At 46.6% G+C, this 16,382-nt stretch overlaps 1 protein-coding gene across 2 annotated transcripts in view; it reads left to right on the forward strand.

Moving 5' to 3' along the window:
• Positions 1–16,382, forward strand: part of SLC44A1 (solute carrier family 44 member 1) — a 1,740,232-nt gene that overhangs the window by 328,597 nt on the left and 1,395,253 nt on the right. For both annotated transcript variants that reach the window (XM_044061029.1, XM_044061030.1), the window contains exon 4: positions 6,901–7,037. In XM_044061029.1, coding sequence (XP_043916964.1) covers positions 6,901–7,037 — 137 coding nt within the window. The remainder of the gene's footprint in view (positions 1–6,900; positions 7,038–16,382) is intronic.

Genomic DNA, 16,382 nt, shown 5'->3' on the forward strand with positions numbered 1-16,382 from the left:
TTCTGTTTAAAAAAAAGTTAAAGAGAAGTTTCAGTTATTTCCAATCTCAGTCAGGTTCAGTTGTATTTAGTACAGCCCACCCTATTCTTTCTATTTAAACTTTTAAGTTTTTTTTTTCAGTGAAAGTTTTTCAGTCCCTAGTTCCCCAAGTTATTCCTTCCCTGTGTGTGTGTGTAGGGATTGTGTGTGTATGTGTTGGACTGTGTGTGTGTCTGTGTGTAGGTGTCACAAGGAAGGCAAGGTTCAGGCAGGAAGAAGTGATGTCAGCTTTGTCAAGAAACTGTCACTTGTGCCGGTCACACTTCTTGTGTCTGTTTGGGGCCTTTGCACCTGTGGGTTGCCTGTGCCTGCAGTCATGCCTTTGGCCAGCTTAGTCCTGCAGGTCCTGCAGGAAGGTTGCAGGAAAAGGGTTTGTTCTCTGATGAAAAGTTCCTCTTGTTGCAAGGCCAAGGGGCTCTCACAATACCGAGCCTCCAGGCTATGCTCCGGCCCGCTGGTCAGATCTCGCGGTGTCCCGCTCTCCAGCCGTCGTCTGGCTGGAGTCTCGATCGCCCACTGGGAAGTGGGATGCTTCGGTGCCGGCCCGGCACCGGTGACTGGCCGGGTGTCCCTGTTCTGACTGGAGTCGGCTCGACCTCAGCCTCACTTCGGGCGAGATCCTCGGCTCCATCATCGGAGCCAGCTCCGCTGCTGCTCATCTGGGTTCAAGTGGCGGTGCTCCGATTCCACGCCCGCGGTGCACCCTCGGACTCTGCCCCGGGAGCTCTTCCTTCGGAGCCTTCCATCCTCTTCGATGTCTCTTTCCAGCCAGGCTGTCTGGGTGGATGAAGGGTCAGGGTCTGGCCACGCATTCATAGCCCGCCTCCAAGCACCCCTCCCTGCCCAGTCTGGCACCTTCGGCTACAGCCCCACAGTCTGCCCATTCAAGACTTCTCCGACTCACCAGCGAGTTCGAAGCCTCCCAGCCCACACGACAGTTTCGATCCCGCCTTTGGGCTCCCGATCTTCCTGCCGCCCTCCCCTCGATCTCCTCCGCCGGAGCTTTCCTGGAGGATCCGGTGCTAGTTTTTTCTCCTGTTTTTGGAGAGGGCTAGTGGCATCGACCCCCTTGTCGCCCCGCCTCCGCACCCTCGGGCGCCCGACATCCTCGGCCCGACATCTGCCTCGACCTGCTCTGGCACTGACATCTGAGCCGACCATTCCTCCTGCGAGAGGAGCCGGTGTGTTGGGAGAGGCTGGTGCCTGATGAGGAGTGTCCTGTGAGCCCAGCCTCCCCTCATCAGTGTCCTGCTCTTGAGCCCTCATCAGTGCCTGCAGAAGCCTGCCTCCTTCACAGCCTCCTGCCTGCAGGCTGCTCTCTTCTCCAGGTTTCCCACTGGCCCCAGGGTCCCATCACGAACTTCTCTCAGAGGTGGGATTTCTCAGACCCCCAAGAGGAAACCCTTGAGGTGAACTCCCTCAAGACACAGAGCAGGCCCCATCACAGACTCTGAGTTCATTGACTTATTGATTCCGACTTCTGAGAGGTCCGCTCCAGGGGGAATGGTCCTCAGAGGACCTCTCATTTTCAGACATCCTTGAGCCCCTCAAACTTGATGAGATTGGCCTCCATTGACCCCTCCGCTTTTTGGATCCCCCACCTGGAGGCTTTGGATCCACTCCTCCACCTCCCCAGCTGCATTGGAACCCCACCCAGGGGTGGGGTGGCTCAATTATGCATGCTTCGTCCAAACAGGAGATCATCCCAGGACACCAATTCAGTTCACGCCCTCGGACAACAAGTCCTGTCCAAGGTGTCTCTGTGGTGGTTCCATCCTCCCTACGAAGATTCTAGGACCATGGATGGTATCAGCAAGCTCCATCCCTCCCACAAGGATTCTGGGACCATGGACAGGTATGGACTTTGGTCTGTTTCTTGAGCTTGATTCCTTTGCAATCGTCTCGCTGAATTACCTTTCTCATTCACTTCACTTGGCTCAGATATTCTCAAGGAACTGGGGGGCCTAGGGATCCTTCCTTCCTCTGTTTCTATCCAGGAAAAGATTGCCTCCTCCTCTAGCTATCCCGACTGATGCCACACAGGCACACTCGTTGCATCCTATGCCAAGCCTGGAACGGTAGCAGGTCAGCAGGCAACCCCTGTGCCTCTAGCACTTTGCCCCCTCGCTGTGTAATTTGACCTCTTTTTGCGTCCTTCTTCACCAACCTTCCATTGATCGTTCGTTCGACAAACTTCTGAAGTTCGGATGGAGTGATGTGAACAAGACGTAAAACTCTCCCAAGACCGGGAGAGTTTCTGCGGAAGATAGTCTACCACATATCCCAGGACCAAGGAGGGAGGATGGGACCCAGGAAAAGAGAAGAGGGGGTAAGCCCAGATTACATCTTGTTGGCCAGGGGGGCTCTCAGGGCAGAGGGGGAGGGGGAGGAATGTCACATAGAGGCACAGCTTCCCTGTGAACCCCTTGCCCCAGGGTCCTCTTCCTGAGGAAGCCTGCAGCACCCTTGAGAGGTTCCTGGGTCCACCTTGGAGGTGCCCGGGGGCACAGTCGAAGTCATCACAGGGTTACAAGCCTCCTCACAAGGTTATCCGCAAGTTACAAACAGGCACTCTTGGTTACACACTCCTCTTCTCATCCAAACAGAAGTTTCAAACCAATCCCTTCCAGACATCCCACACCCGGCCAAGGGCAAGGCAAAACAGGAAGTTTTTAAACTTGATTCTTTTATCCTTCAAAAAGAGCCGGGATTGACAAGTAGGAGACCATTTAATTAAGATTTCTCTAGATAAAAGAAAGGACGGAGATTGAAAGTGATACTAAGATTGGCAGACTAAAGGAGACCAAAGCAATCTGTGATTCGCAAGGTTCAGCTTGCAAATCATTCTGCATTCTCTGGGCTTCTACGCCATGAGAAGCTCATAGACCTGCGGATGCAGAGTATCACATTCAGATTCACAGACCAGGGTCAGAGGCACCCAGAGGGGCTGGCCTTTGCCACCACCAGAGCTGCCAATCTCACCAATCACTTGGTCCCCCAGTTTCCTCACACCAGGCCCATGGCCCCTTTCACAGGACACCTGGCTCTTACACCAAACAGTGTTTCCCCATTTGATTCACTCCAGATTACACCCTTGGCCAGCTGCCAGCTTCTTCGGTCCAGAGAGCGTAGAAATCCTTGCAAGATGCCTTTCTAGCCAATCTAATTTCAGAAAAGGAGTTGACACAAAATTAAAAATGTCAGCTTGCCAAACAGATCTAAGGGATCAGAATACAGCCACACTAAGTTTCAAAAGGATTCTTGGACACACAAGGTTTGTCTTCCACCAGCTTTAGTCACAAGGTCAAAAGCCAGGTTTGTTGTTAGCTGTTCTAGGCCATTCACGACATGCCCCTTGAGAGTCTCTTCCATCTTAGTGGCTGCCATGCTGCCTCTGCATCTACCCATGTTCAAGTTATGGTCGTGATTCAATGAGATCTTCCCTCCTTCCACCTCTAGATCTCACCACCCATTAATGAAGCAGAGTCACCATTTCTCCATCACCTCTGGTATCTTCTTCTTTCTTCAGCAGGGCTCTATCCTTTGTTCCCTCCTCCTCAGGCCAGTCACCACGATGCCTCACCCTGGGTCTGATACCACGGAGGCCAGGCACAGGACTCGGACGGCAACCCATAGAACATCCGCGGGTCTGGCACATGGACATGGCAGCAGCGTTCCCGCAGGCATGCCCTCGACCTATCAGACCACAGGACTATCCCAGTACAGACTCTAAACATCAGACTTTGGCAATGGGCGATCTCTTCTCAGCGGGAAACAGGCGCCATTCTTACAGATCTATTCTGATAACAGCACACAGCCAGCAGTTCAGTCTGTAGGCTGATAGATTTTCAGAAGTCTCTCAACCCCCCTATTACGATCTTTTTCTGAAGTCTCAAGTGGATCAGCCCCATTCTGTTCTCAACTGCCCCTCAAAACAGTGATCTTTGAGAGACCCACACCCAGGATCTCTCTCCAGACTACCTCACACTGCTTTCAAGTGCCTTCCACTACCCCACACTATCTCTTCCTTTTGGCCTCACAACCCTCAAATTCAGGCCTAACCTGCTCCATTTTCTCTCCCCTTCCTCATTGCTCGCCTTTCCCTCCTTGGCCCTTTCCTTTCCATATCTCCACCCAGTCATTTCCTGCGATTCATGCTTGAGAGCAGAATTGATCCTCATATTGCTCCTCATTGGCTCCGACCTTTTTCCCTCCCTTTTCTTCCCCGTCTTCTGGTGCAGCCTCTGCATCATCCACAGTCTCGGGTCTTTCTCTTCTTTCTTTGGCCCCAGCAGAAGTGCCATTCATAGCAGCAACTGGTATGAACTGGTTTTCCACTTCCTTCAGAAGGCTTGTATTTCAATGACGCCTCCCTAGAAAGTTGTTTGATCACCGCTGTCTTTTTTAAAGTCCAGATCCTAGAACTACAGTTTTTTTCAAGTATGTTGCTTTTCTTTGCATTTTCATGTTGGCTTGATCTGCTTGATCCCTTGTCTCATAGAAGCAGAATTCTTGATTGGATTTTCATGTTGACCGCCTTTCATTTACAGTCGAAGTCATCTACAGTCAAAGTACAAAAAAACATCCCACTCAAATTGACAATTTGGTTTTGTGGACAATCCTATAAAAGGTCTCATAGAGCATAAAGTTCTTTTCTTGTTCTTTACTTCCTGTAAACCGAGTTTCTTTGTTCTTTGTTCTGTATGACATCCTAAACTCTTTTATCTGTTAATACCGTGGCTCGGCTCTGCCTCTGCTACTGTGTTTCTTCCCATGGTGGTCATGGAAGTTTTATATATCCTTTCTATTTCTCTTGCAGGAAGTTTTTCTATTAACATTGTTCTCTATATTCGCTCACCTAATATGAGCCATGTTCATAGGGTTTTCTTAGACTAAGGACTGCCTTTCTTCCCAAGTTGTATCTCAAGCCACATACTTACTTTCCGGCTTAGAAACATCTTATCCTACCCATTCTGGACAGAGCTGATTTTAAGCTGCATTTTTGGATGTTCATCAGCTAGCTAACTCTTCTTGTTTACATAGGACCTTCTCCACCAGAAAAATCAGACCAATTGAAGGTCTCCCATGCTTCCAAATGGGGGAAAGACCTTATCTGGGAAAGTGACCCAGGCAGCTTTCTGATTCCCACATACCTCTTCTATTTCAGCTCTAGCTGCAATTTGGGTAGCCTCTAAGCAGGGCCTCTCATTGGTCTTCCACTTCTGTAGCCTTTCTTTCAGGATAGTTCGGGGGTCCAGTCTATTTCACTGCAGCATTGAGCAGTCTTGTGCTTTGTGTGTGACTCATTACAAGGACCAAGTTGTGTGGGCAGAAGATGGGCAGACTTTGTTCCACTGTTTGTGTAGTTAACATTATTGAGCCAGTGTACTCCAGGTATGAGGGACAGGTCTTGTCCGACACTATTCCCTAACTTAATGACGGGAGTTATGTTGGAGAGATAACGCTCCATGTTAGTTAATCTCATCTCGGGCTTCTCTTTCTGGGTAGCTCCAGATGTTCTCCTTTGGGAACAGTGCTTCCCGAGATCTCTAGTAGATTGTCTCCTTGGCTAGTTGGTAAGGGATCTCTTCGATCTGAGGATATCCCAATTACATTTAATGTTCTTTCCGAAAGTCGGTTAGCTGGTAAAGCCTTTCTCTGAGGGAAGGTTCGCCTGCATCATGCAGGGAGAGAAGAACTTCTAAGTACTTACCATAACGTTCTTACCTGTATTGTCTATTTTTATTCTTCCTCAACTCCCCACCGTCCTACCCCCTCCTTTATTTTCTTCTGGGGAGGTCAAAGAGCATTAGAGAAACCGCTGTTCCTTGTCTGAGCTCCTGTGCCTTTTTTTATGTTCTACCACTGTCCTATTGTGTCCAGGGGAAGCACACTTGATCTGAGGTATGTTAGGTTGGTTCGGAAGTATGGCTAAAGGGAGGAGCTTGAGAGTTCTAGGATCCTACACTGGAAAAAGTGGCCAAGTCAGATCAGACTATTGGGTCCAAACCCATCAGTTCAGGAAGAATGAAAACAGAAAACACAGGTGGAATGTTATGGTGAGTACGTAATATTTTATTAAAGTAAGCATCAAGGAATTCAGCCCAGTGGAGCTTCAAGGATAAAGCCCTGACTGAACACCACGTGACCTTTATTCAACTAGTGGCACATGTACTGAAGACCAGATTGGGCAGAAAGATGTGAGCAACCTTTGCGGGATTGTGGCATCTTGGCTCACTGCATTAACTACACCTACACTATCCTGGAGGAAGAAGTGTGGTATGCCCGCAACGCATAATGGCAAGCTACTTAGCAGGGAGGTTGAATATGCACTTTTCGACAGCAGAGCCTTTGAAGTTTAGAGTCCCCCTAACTGCAGAATGGGTGGTGATAAAGACAGTCCTCTGGATCAATAGACTGGCCCACTCTCTAAAATCCTTTTCATAGCCCCACTGGTGAATGAATGAGCTGGAAGGCTCTTGCCCAGTTGGAGGAATGAATGGGACAGGACCATTGGGCAGTTCCTGAGGACCCAATGGCAAACAATGTTGGAGAACAGAACTGTAGGAAAGTTTCCTTAGTGTTGTGTTTGATAAACCCTGCTGTTGAAGCATTATTACCATCCAGAAACACTCCTGCTGTGAGGTTGTCATTACTCTTTGTGCCTTACCCAATATAAAATAATTGAACTTGCAGATGTTGTCTTGTGTAGTGTTTGGCCATATTTTACTGGGGTAGCTAAAATCGTCATTGATTGGGGGTTTACCCATACATCTACACATTTTGGAAGAAGCTGTAAGTAAATTTTGCTATTTATTTTTTTGCTTATTTGGTTTAAAACCGCAACTGTTTTTATTTCAGGTATGTCTTCTTTTTGGATCCCTGCAATTTGGACCTGGTACACAGGAAGATTAAATCCATTGCTTTGTGTGTTGCTGAATGTCCCCAAACTGAGCTGAAAACATTGTCTGATGTTCAGAAATTTGCTGAAACAAACAGTAAGAACATCAGTTTCACTGATTAATAAATGTGTGCTAAATTTAACTACATTAGCTTTGCACATTAGATGCTTATGTTCTCATTAAAAATGTCTTAAGCATTTGCCTTTGAAACATTCGTATGTGGGGGGTATGTATTTGAATTGTTAAACTGTTTTTGAATGTGTGTTGCTAAACGTTGTAATCTAGTTGTGCTACTAAAACCATACTCTGTATCATACCTCTCAAACTGGAAACGTCAAAAGTCTGGACAAAGGGCCATGTAAAGTAGGTACAACTGACTTAAAATAGGTACGCTGATTACCATAAAATTTACAAATATGATTATCTAGTCATGCCCACCCAATTAGGATTGTGGGATACCAGCATTCAAATACAAATTGAAGAGCAGACAAAATGTTTTAACACAAAATATAACCAGAAACAATAGTGTTTTATTTATATTAACATTTCAACTTGTATCAGACTTTGAATTTGTGTAAAACTAAAATACAGTTTTTCTTTTCTACAAATAAAATTAACTGCGTCTACTGCTGTGATGGACCTTCCTGCAGATCCAAAAAATAATCAGCAATAACTAAAAAAAAATTAGTATATAAACTCAAATGAGTTGCGTAACTGGATGAAGATGCAGCATACACCATAACTATTCACTATATATAGTATGAAAACTGTACAGAGGATCGAGGAAAGGTAAAAGTGAGGGAAGGTTGGAGAAGAGTGGAAGGAAGGTGAGATAATTAGGGAGAGACTTCAGTGATAGAGTAAAAGAGTGTAGTGCGATGGAAACAAGAGGCTAGAAGAAGAAGAAGAATGCTTTTTATCATAGGAGGTTACTAGGCTAATGGCTGTGGGGCCCTTACAAGCCTAGCCAAGAGTTTATCCCAAAAAAAGAAACCTCAGCCAGCACCTGTCACCCTTGTCAGTGAGGGACAAAGATGGAACCCCTGGGACAAATTTGGGGCTTCCCATCCACTCATCAAGGTTGCGCTTGAAGAGGGTCAGCGAGGTTGTCTGTTTGACATGTATGGGAAGTCTATTGTAGAGATGGGGCAGTCTCTGGGAGACGAACCTGTCCCTCCAGCAGGTTTTGTTGATGTCACATGTTCGATTTAGGCCTATCGAATGGGTAATGTGCGAGGAGTTAGACTTACGGATCCGATATTGCCTTGTAGGCGAGACACAGATCACCTCTGAGCAATCTATATGACACCGAGTAAAGTGATAGTGATTTGAGCCTGTCTGCATAAGACAGGTGTTGGAGGCCATGGATTCTTTTTGTGAGGTATTTCTGTGGCCTTTCCAGTTTGTGCAGGTGTTTGAAGAGGTACATACCAAACTGGGCTTTTATACTCAATTATAGGTCTAATGAGGGAGGAGTACAGAGAGGTAATAACCTCCTTTTTTCTGGATGCCATTCCTTTACTTATGAGATGAACCAAGTAAAAGGCTTTTCTGACCACTGCCACCACATGATGGTTGGATGTGAGATTGTTGTCAACCTGAGTACCCAGGTCTCTCACAATGGGTTGTGTTCTTAAGGGGTTGCCATTGATGTGGTAATCAGCAGGGGCAGTGTTTTTGCCACATGGTATGATAAATTCATTCACTCCAGAGCAGCTCAGAAAAAGCTGCCTGCTTAATTCCACCATAGGGAAAACAGTGCAGCAAGAGCTCATTTTCAGAAAATCCATTTGTAATACCAAACAGAAAACAAATGTTCATAACTCTTTAAGAGCTAGACTAAAAATGTAAATGCAAAAGTTGTTCAGCAGACACTGACCTTTCAAACAGTGTAAATGTTGATGGTGCATATCAGAGCAATTAAATATTTGGCAAGGAATGTTGATATTGTGCATATTTTTTACCTTTTTGGAAAAGCAAAGCGCAATATCTTGGTTGATGTACCATGTAGATCCATACAATTTGTATTTAATTTTTTTGTAAGAATGTCAGCTTTAAAATGATATCTTAACCATTACTGTGTGATGTTCCTTTACAGAGATATTCACAGAAATATGATTAATATAATATTTCTCATAATTGATAAAGCATAATATCTCATCACCTGTAACAGACAGAGGCTATATAACAGTGTAAAAGTTGTGCGTCTCAATGTCAGCTTCAAAATGATGCATCATTTATGTCATCACCATGCTCTCTTGCAAAGATATGGGCATAATAACGAGAAGTATTGGAAATGTATAATTTTCATAATCTTACAATACTAAACAAACTGTGATATCTGTACATGTGTACAGTGCACAGACGCAGTTCTGGTACAGTGCTGTAAGGAGTAACACTGTCGTTAGAATGAGGTATTACTTGGCACACTGACCTGCTCCCTTGCGAAGTTATTTACCAAAATATGAAAAAAATCATAATTTCCATAACCTAACTCCAAAACAAACTTTGATATCTGCACATGTGTACAACATACACGGGAAAGTTCGTTTACCATGTTGGTACTGTCTTCAAAATTAGGCATTACTTAGCACATTCAGATTCTCCCTTGCAAAGTTATTTACCACAATATGAAAAAAAATCATAATTTACATAACCTAAATCCGAAACAAAGTTTGATATCTGTACATATGTATAACATACAGACACAGTTCTTTTACCATGTTGGAACTATCAATACTATCTTCAAAATGAGGTATTAGCACATTCAGATGCTCCCTTTGCAAAGTTATTTACCAAAATATGAAAAAATCATAATTTCCGTAACCTGAGTCCTAAAAAAAACTGATATCTGTACATGTGTATAGCATTCAGACCCAGTTTTGCCATGTAGACCCACATGATTGTAAATATATACATTCTTGGTGTAGCCAACATCCTGCTGAATGGGTACTTGTAAAGAGAAAAAGCAAGGTAAGGACCACCACTCCACTAATGAACCCAGGACAGGCATGGGACTTCAGTGGCAGGCAAGGTCATCTGATCTGTCTGATAGCTGTGCTGGCTACCCCTCAGACAGCTGATACCACTGCAGTCTCACGACCTCCTTCAGTGCCAGCAGTCTGCCGTACCTATGCCTTTTCTCTTTACATGTGTCCATTCAGCAGTGGACCTAAGGGATCAAGTTCTGTATTACTAAGCTCTTCCTGTCATCTAAATTCTACACATGCCTGATAAAAGCAAAATAAAAAAAGTATTGCAGGATGGTTACTGACATTAGATTGTATGTGGTAGCACTCTCATGAAACAGTTGATGTTAAGTTGTCCATCTCGCCTTCATTCTTGCTGGTTGGGTTCGGAGACCATCCTCGGCTCCGACTCAGCCATCTTCAAAGCTCGGGAGCTGCTTACTGGCTCGAGGCCACCCCCTATCCCATGATGCCTGGCGCTAGATACCCAGATCTCGTTTGGTAAGTCTAACTGCCAACATAAAAAGGAAGGAATCCTATCCTATAATATATAAAGCGTACCAGTGAGACTACTAGGCAGAGAGGAACAGCCAGAGAAGACTCAGCCAGTGAAAAACCATAAGGAATTCTTCTCGGTCCACTAGGATAGGGGGATGGAGGGTAGGTCGCAAGAAAGAAGGCAAGAAGAAGACAACTAACATGGAACGTTATGGTAGGTACATAACTTCTTTATGTTAAGTTGTCTATCTCACCTTCATTCTTGCTGGTTGGGACAGCGTCCCTAGCACCTAAAATCCTGGGTGGCTCATCGGAACAAACTCTTCAGAACCGTGGAACCAAAATCAGCTCTGCTCCTGGAGACCACATCCACTTTATAATGTGAAATGGAAGTATGTGGGTTAGCCCATGTAGCAGCTGCACAAGTAGAATCTATGGGCAACCTGGGACAGCTTAGGGTTTTGGCTGCTCCCTTTCCAGTGATTTCCAGCACATCTTTTGGAGGGATTGAAAGCATCATATTGATGACCTACCCTGTCATCCAGATCCTCCAAGAGCTTGTCAGAGGGAAATGTGGAGAGAGTAGTTATTAGACTCCTAAAGTCGTCTGCTTTGACCAAATTGTTGTTGGCTCCAAGTCAGTCGATTCCGGAGCCACCTGAGTCCATCCTCCCTGTTGTGGTTCCTCCTCCAAGCCGAGTCTGGCCTTTGGAGCCAGAGTTTTCGGTGCCACTTGTGGAACCCTCAGTTCCAGCTCCCCTTGTGGCTGTCTCGGAGCCAAGTTCCGCTCCGACACCTTCAGCGCCATCCGTGTTGTCTAGGAGCCGAAGCTCAGAGGTTGGCCCCAACAGGGACACTTGGACCTGAATCATTTTGGTTCCGATTCTGCCTCTCGGTGCGTTGGCTAGGGTGAGCTCAGACCCTACATCCGTCTCTGAGCCGATCGCTCTGAGGCCACTGACTACCTCCGTTTCCTTGGAACCGGGGTTGTCTTTGGAGCCGGAGAGATCTGCTTTGAGATGGAGTGTGCTGTCTCGCTCATCAGCTCCATGGAAGGGTACCGACGCTCTTCCCCCTCAAGCACTGACCTCTGTCTCTTGACAGCAGAGACCCGCAGCCTCAGGAGCCCTCATTGGGTGGCCCTCAGTCTTCCGAGACCTCCCCAGAGTACCCTTCTGAGGAGCCCCCTCGGAAGAGGACATGCAAGAGGAAGCATGTAGACTCCCTGGATGAGTCCATCACTTCAGACACTGACCTTGAGGAGTCCGAGGGGTCCCCAAGTCATCCTCTGATGTCTCCTTTGTAGACATCTTAGAGATCCTTAAGCAGAGAGGCGGCTGGCCAATTGTTACCCCTTTTGATGAGGAGTCAGTGTACCTGAAGGCTTTCGGGTCTCAACCTTTAGCCTCTTGGATGTCTCCACCTTTCGTTGAACTCTTAGACCTGGTTAGTCGGAAGGTTTGGGAGACTCCTGATGCCATGGAGCCAGTTCCCAGAAGACTCAATAAATTCCTGTCTGCCACAAAAGAGAGAAATTTTCTGTCCAAGGACATGCCTGTAGATGCCAAAGTGGTGGTGGCGGCCACTAAGAAGGCGCTAGCGGAGACTTCATCTGTCCATCCGCCGAATAAGGATTCTCGAATGATGGATGGATACGGGAAGCATATCTTTTCTTCAGTGGCTTTTACTCTCAGATCGCTGAACTTTCTCACACATTTCACTAGGCTTCAAAGAGATCTCCACAAGGAGTTAGGAGATGCTGTTCAAGGTACATCTACTGAAGGATTCCCTGAGAAGGTGTCTGCTCAGTTGTCCAACTTAAATTCCATCGTGAGCTCCTCCATGAGGCTGATCTCCTATGCAGCTGACTGAGCGAGCAGGGCAGCGGGTTCAAGAGTTTCCCTTAGGAGACACTCCTGGATGTGCTTATGTAATTTTGCAGAGCCTTTCAAGTCTATCTTTACCAACGCCCCCTTTGACGGTTCTTCATTGTTTGGACCTAAGGTAAAAGATACACTCACCAGGTGCAAACAAGAAGGGAAAACCCTCTCTGCCATGGGAGTACGTTTTACGGCTCCTCTAGACCATATCCCAAGGGTCAGAGAGGTGGTAAAATGTGGTTCAAGAAGTCCCAGAGATCATGAGGCTCACCTACATATCAGTGTCCTAGAGATGAGAGCAGTGCTTCTACCGTTGCAGGCACTTCACAACTTTCTTCCTCTAGGGACGATAGCAATCCAGTCAGACAACATGTCAGTGGTATGGTATCTCAACAAGCAAGGAGGAACCAGATCTTATCCTCTTTGTCGAGAGGCCCTTCATGTATGGAAGTGGGCGATTTCTTCCCAATGCTTTCTAGTGGCAACGCATATCCCGGGGACAACCAGTGTGATAGCCGACAAGCTCAGCAGGGCAATCTTGATGCCTCACGAGTGGTCTCTGAATCCGGAAATAGCGGAACAGATCTTTCGCAAATGGGGGCAGCCTTGCTGCGATCTCTTTGCCAGTCCGATCAACTCCAAATGCAGCAGCTACTTCTCCCTTACCCCCCCGGGGGAGTCACCGAGAGACGTACTTGTTCACGATTGGTCCCTTGGACGCCTTTATGCTTTCCCCTCCCTTTCCTCTCATATTCAAAGTGATTCAGAAAGCAAAGCTATTGGGAAGCAAAATGATTCTTATCACTCCTTACTGGCCTTGTTAGATTTGGATCCCCTTTCCCGAGCCTCATCTACTAGACGATCCATGGACTCTCTACCCAGTGCCAGACCTCTTGACACACATGTCAGGCTCCCTTCACCCCTGCCTCCACACCCTCGATTTGACAGTGTGGCTGCTCCAATTCCATCCCTGGTCAGGCTTCATGATTTTTCACCTGCTGTGACCCACATCCTTACGTCTTTGCATAAAACTTCCACTAGAAAGTTATACACTAGCAAATGGAGAAGGTTTTCTATCTGGGCTAACGAAAGGAATGTAGATCCTTACACTGCATCCATCCCTATGATTTTAGAATTTTTGTCTGAACTTTTCCATCAGGGATCTGCCACTGCCACAGTTAGGATCCAATTGGCAGTGATATCCAATTTTCATTTGGGGCGACATGAATCTAACCTGATGTCCCACAGATTGTGTAAAACCTTCCTTAAAGGCGCTGCTTTGCTGAGACCTCTCTTTCAGGAACCGGTATCTCCCTGGGATATAAACTTTGTTCTGTCCAAACTAACTTCACTGCCCTTTGAACCCGCACATACGTGCCAATTGAAGTTTCTGTCTTGGAAGACCTTGTTTCTAGTAGCCATCACATCAGCTAGATGAGTATCAAGAGTTACAAGCACTGTCTATTAAGCCTTCTTACTTGATTTTCCACAAAGACAGAGTTTCCCTTCATACAAATCCTTCCTTTATCCCTAAAGTTTGCTCTCACACTAATTTGAACTAAACTATAGAATTACCTGTGTTTTTCCCTAATCATTCTAACACTGCAGAATACAAATTTCATCAACAAGATGTTCACAGGCAGTTATGATTCTACCTTCACAGGACTAAGGAACTCAAAGTCAGACCAATTGTCCGATGTCCTTCAAGGATGCATCTGCAGTCATAACATATGGGTTGTCCTGCCTCAGGCAGCCCTTCGGTCGGCCGGATTCCAAAGTCTGGGTCTGGCCTCGGCTGATGTCGCACTTTCCCCGACGTCACAACTTCTGGGGTATAAAGGCATCAGCCGACGCCATTTTCCCCAGTCTTTCTTGCTGCGCGGTGCCCGAAGCAGAAGCTGTTCGCAAGTGCCGGTCGGTCAGATCCAGAGATTTCAGCTACCAAGACTTGAAAAGCTAAGTACCCCGTTGGGGACTCTTTCTTGCCTCAGACGATGTCAGACAAAGTAAATAATTGTTTAACTTGTGGGAAACAAATACCTCATAAGGATTTCCATTCTTACTGCCTTCCTTGCTTAGGCCCAGACCACGACGTATCAGCTTGTTTAGCCTGTGCCTCCTTCAACCGACAGACTCTTAGACGTCGGTTGGAGTTTGCAGAGGAATTTTTTGGTACCGCTTTTGCTTATAAAATGCCATCGGAGACTCCGACTTCGCATATGGCCAAAAAACACAAGGAAAAGGACCGACACTCGCGGCCCGCGGTTTCGGCTGAAACCACGGCTAGGCCTACCGCGAGTGTCTCGGTTTCGGCTGAAACAGAGTCCTCGGTTATAGCTACTACCGAAACCATACCTCCGACCACCGAGGCCAGAGAGGCCCCGGCCGAGTCGGCCTCAGAATTCCCTACCGAAGCTAGTGCTCAAGAATTGTCCGACACCATTCCTTTGGACATTTCTACTCCTGCACGTGGGGCAGCTCAGCCTCCAGCTTCTGTGTCTATCAAGGTCTTCTCCAGGGCAAAAGCTGCCAAGCTTTCAAAAACTTTGCCTGCCAAATCACCTTCCCAGAGGCCTTCCTCCAGTTCTCAGATCCTCAGTCTTGCTGAGGACCTCATTTCCTTAATTAGGGGTTCCCAACCTCACCCAGACAGGACCTCCCAACCTCCTCCAGACAAAAGGCCCAGGACTGATCCCTCTGAACCTCTTTCCTCAGATTACTCCTCGGATGGATCTGATTTGTCAGACCATCAGGAAGGGGCCTTCTCTCCTTATGAGGATTCAGATGCAGAAGATTCTATTCCTTCCGCCTCCCCACCAGAAGAATTTTCCTTTGGGGAGACTTTACACTCCATGTGGGAGCACTTTCAATGGCAGGGTCAGGATTTCTCTGATTCTAGAAAAAGATTAAGGACCTTTTTACATTTGCCCCAGCATAGGCCCTTAGCCATACCTCCTGTTCTGACCGTAATTGATGATGTGTACAGTGATGTCAGTACTGCACCTGATTCTCTTACCCCGGCCCCTGCCAAACCTGACAGATATTACAGGGTCCGGGATTCTCATTTCTACCTGTATAAAGCCCATGCTGCAGACCCAGAAACTATTTCTCAGGGCCCTAAAGGGGTTGCAGCTGCTACTGCCAAGAATCCCCTTCCCTCTGAAAGAGAGTCTAGAGCACTAGAGAGATGGGGAAAAAAGGTATATACATCTGCTACTCTTTCTGCCAGGGCATTAAACTGTCAATTCCATATGATACAGTACCAAGAATTTTTGTTAGATCAGCTGAATAAGAAGCTTTCTTCTCCTGAACCTTTAGACCGTAAATCCCTTCAGGATTTGGTACACAACTCTCAGCAGGTCAGTAATCATTTTTTAAAATGTGGCTATGATGCACTGGAGGCTTCATTTAGCTATGACTGGGGCAGTAATTCGTAGGCATGCCTGGCTGAAGGAGCAATCTTTGCCAGACCATGTCAAGGCTGAACTCCTCGATGCTCCAATGGAGAAACAAAGTTTATTTGGCTCCCCTGCACAGGAGATTCTAAAGAAGGTGGAAGAAAAAGCAAAATCTGTGCAAACAGTAAAGAAATTCCTGCAGGTCCAACCTCCGAGGTTCAGCAGAAACTGGCCCAATGACTTGACTCTGATTCTGCCTACCAGGGATCAACTGGAAGCTCCCTTGGGCGGAAAGCTGGCTCTATTCTCCAGAAACTGGCATTGCATTACAAAGGATACATGGACATTGCAAACAATAGACAAAGGATACAGGTTTTACTTCCACACTTTGCCCAAAAGGGGCGGAATGCCAAACCTTCCACCAAACCATAAGACAGAGGCTTTAAGACAAATCAGCAAACTTCTTCAAATGAAAGCTATAGAAAGAGTACCATCTATAGAACAAGGCCAAGGATTTTACTCCAGATTATTCCTGGTACCAAGAAAAGAAAACCAATGGAGGCCTATTCTCGACCTGTCCGCGCTCAACACTTACCTTATTGTGCCAAAATTCAAAATGCTGACCCTACAGCAACTTCTTCCCATGCTGGGCAAGGAGTCTTGGCTGGTGACTCTAGATCTCAAGGAGGCATACCT

This window comes from Protopterus annectens, chromosome 2.part0, assembly GCF_019279795.1.
Source record: "Protopterus annectens isolate FY-2018-M chromosome 2.part0, PAN1.0, whole genome shotgun sequence".
Taxonomy (NCBI): Eukaryota; Metazoa; Chordata; order Ceratodontiformes; family Protopteridae; genus Protopterus; species Protopterus annectens.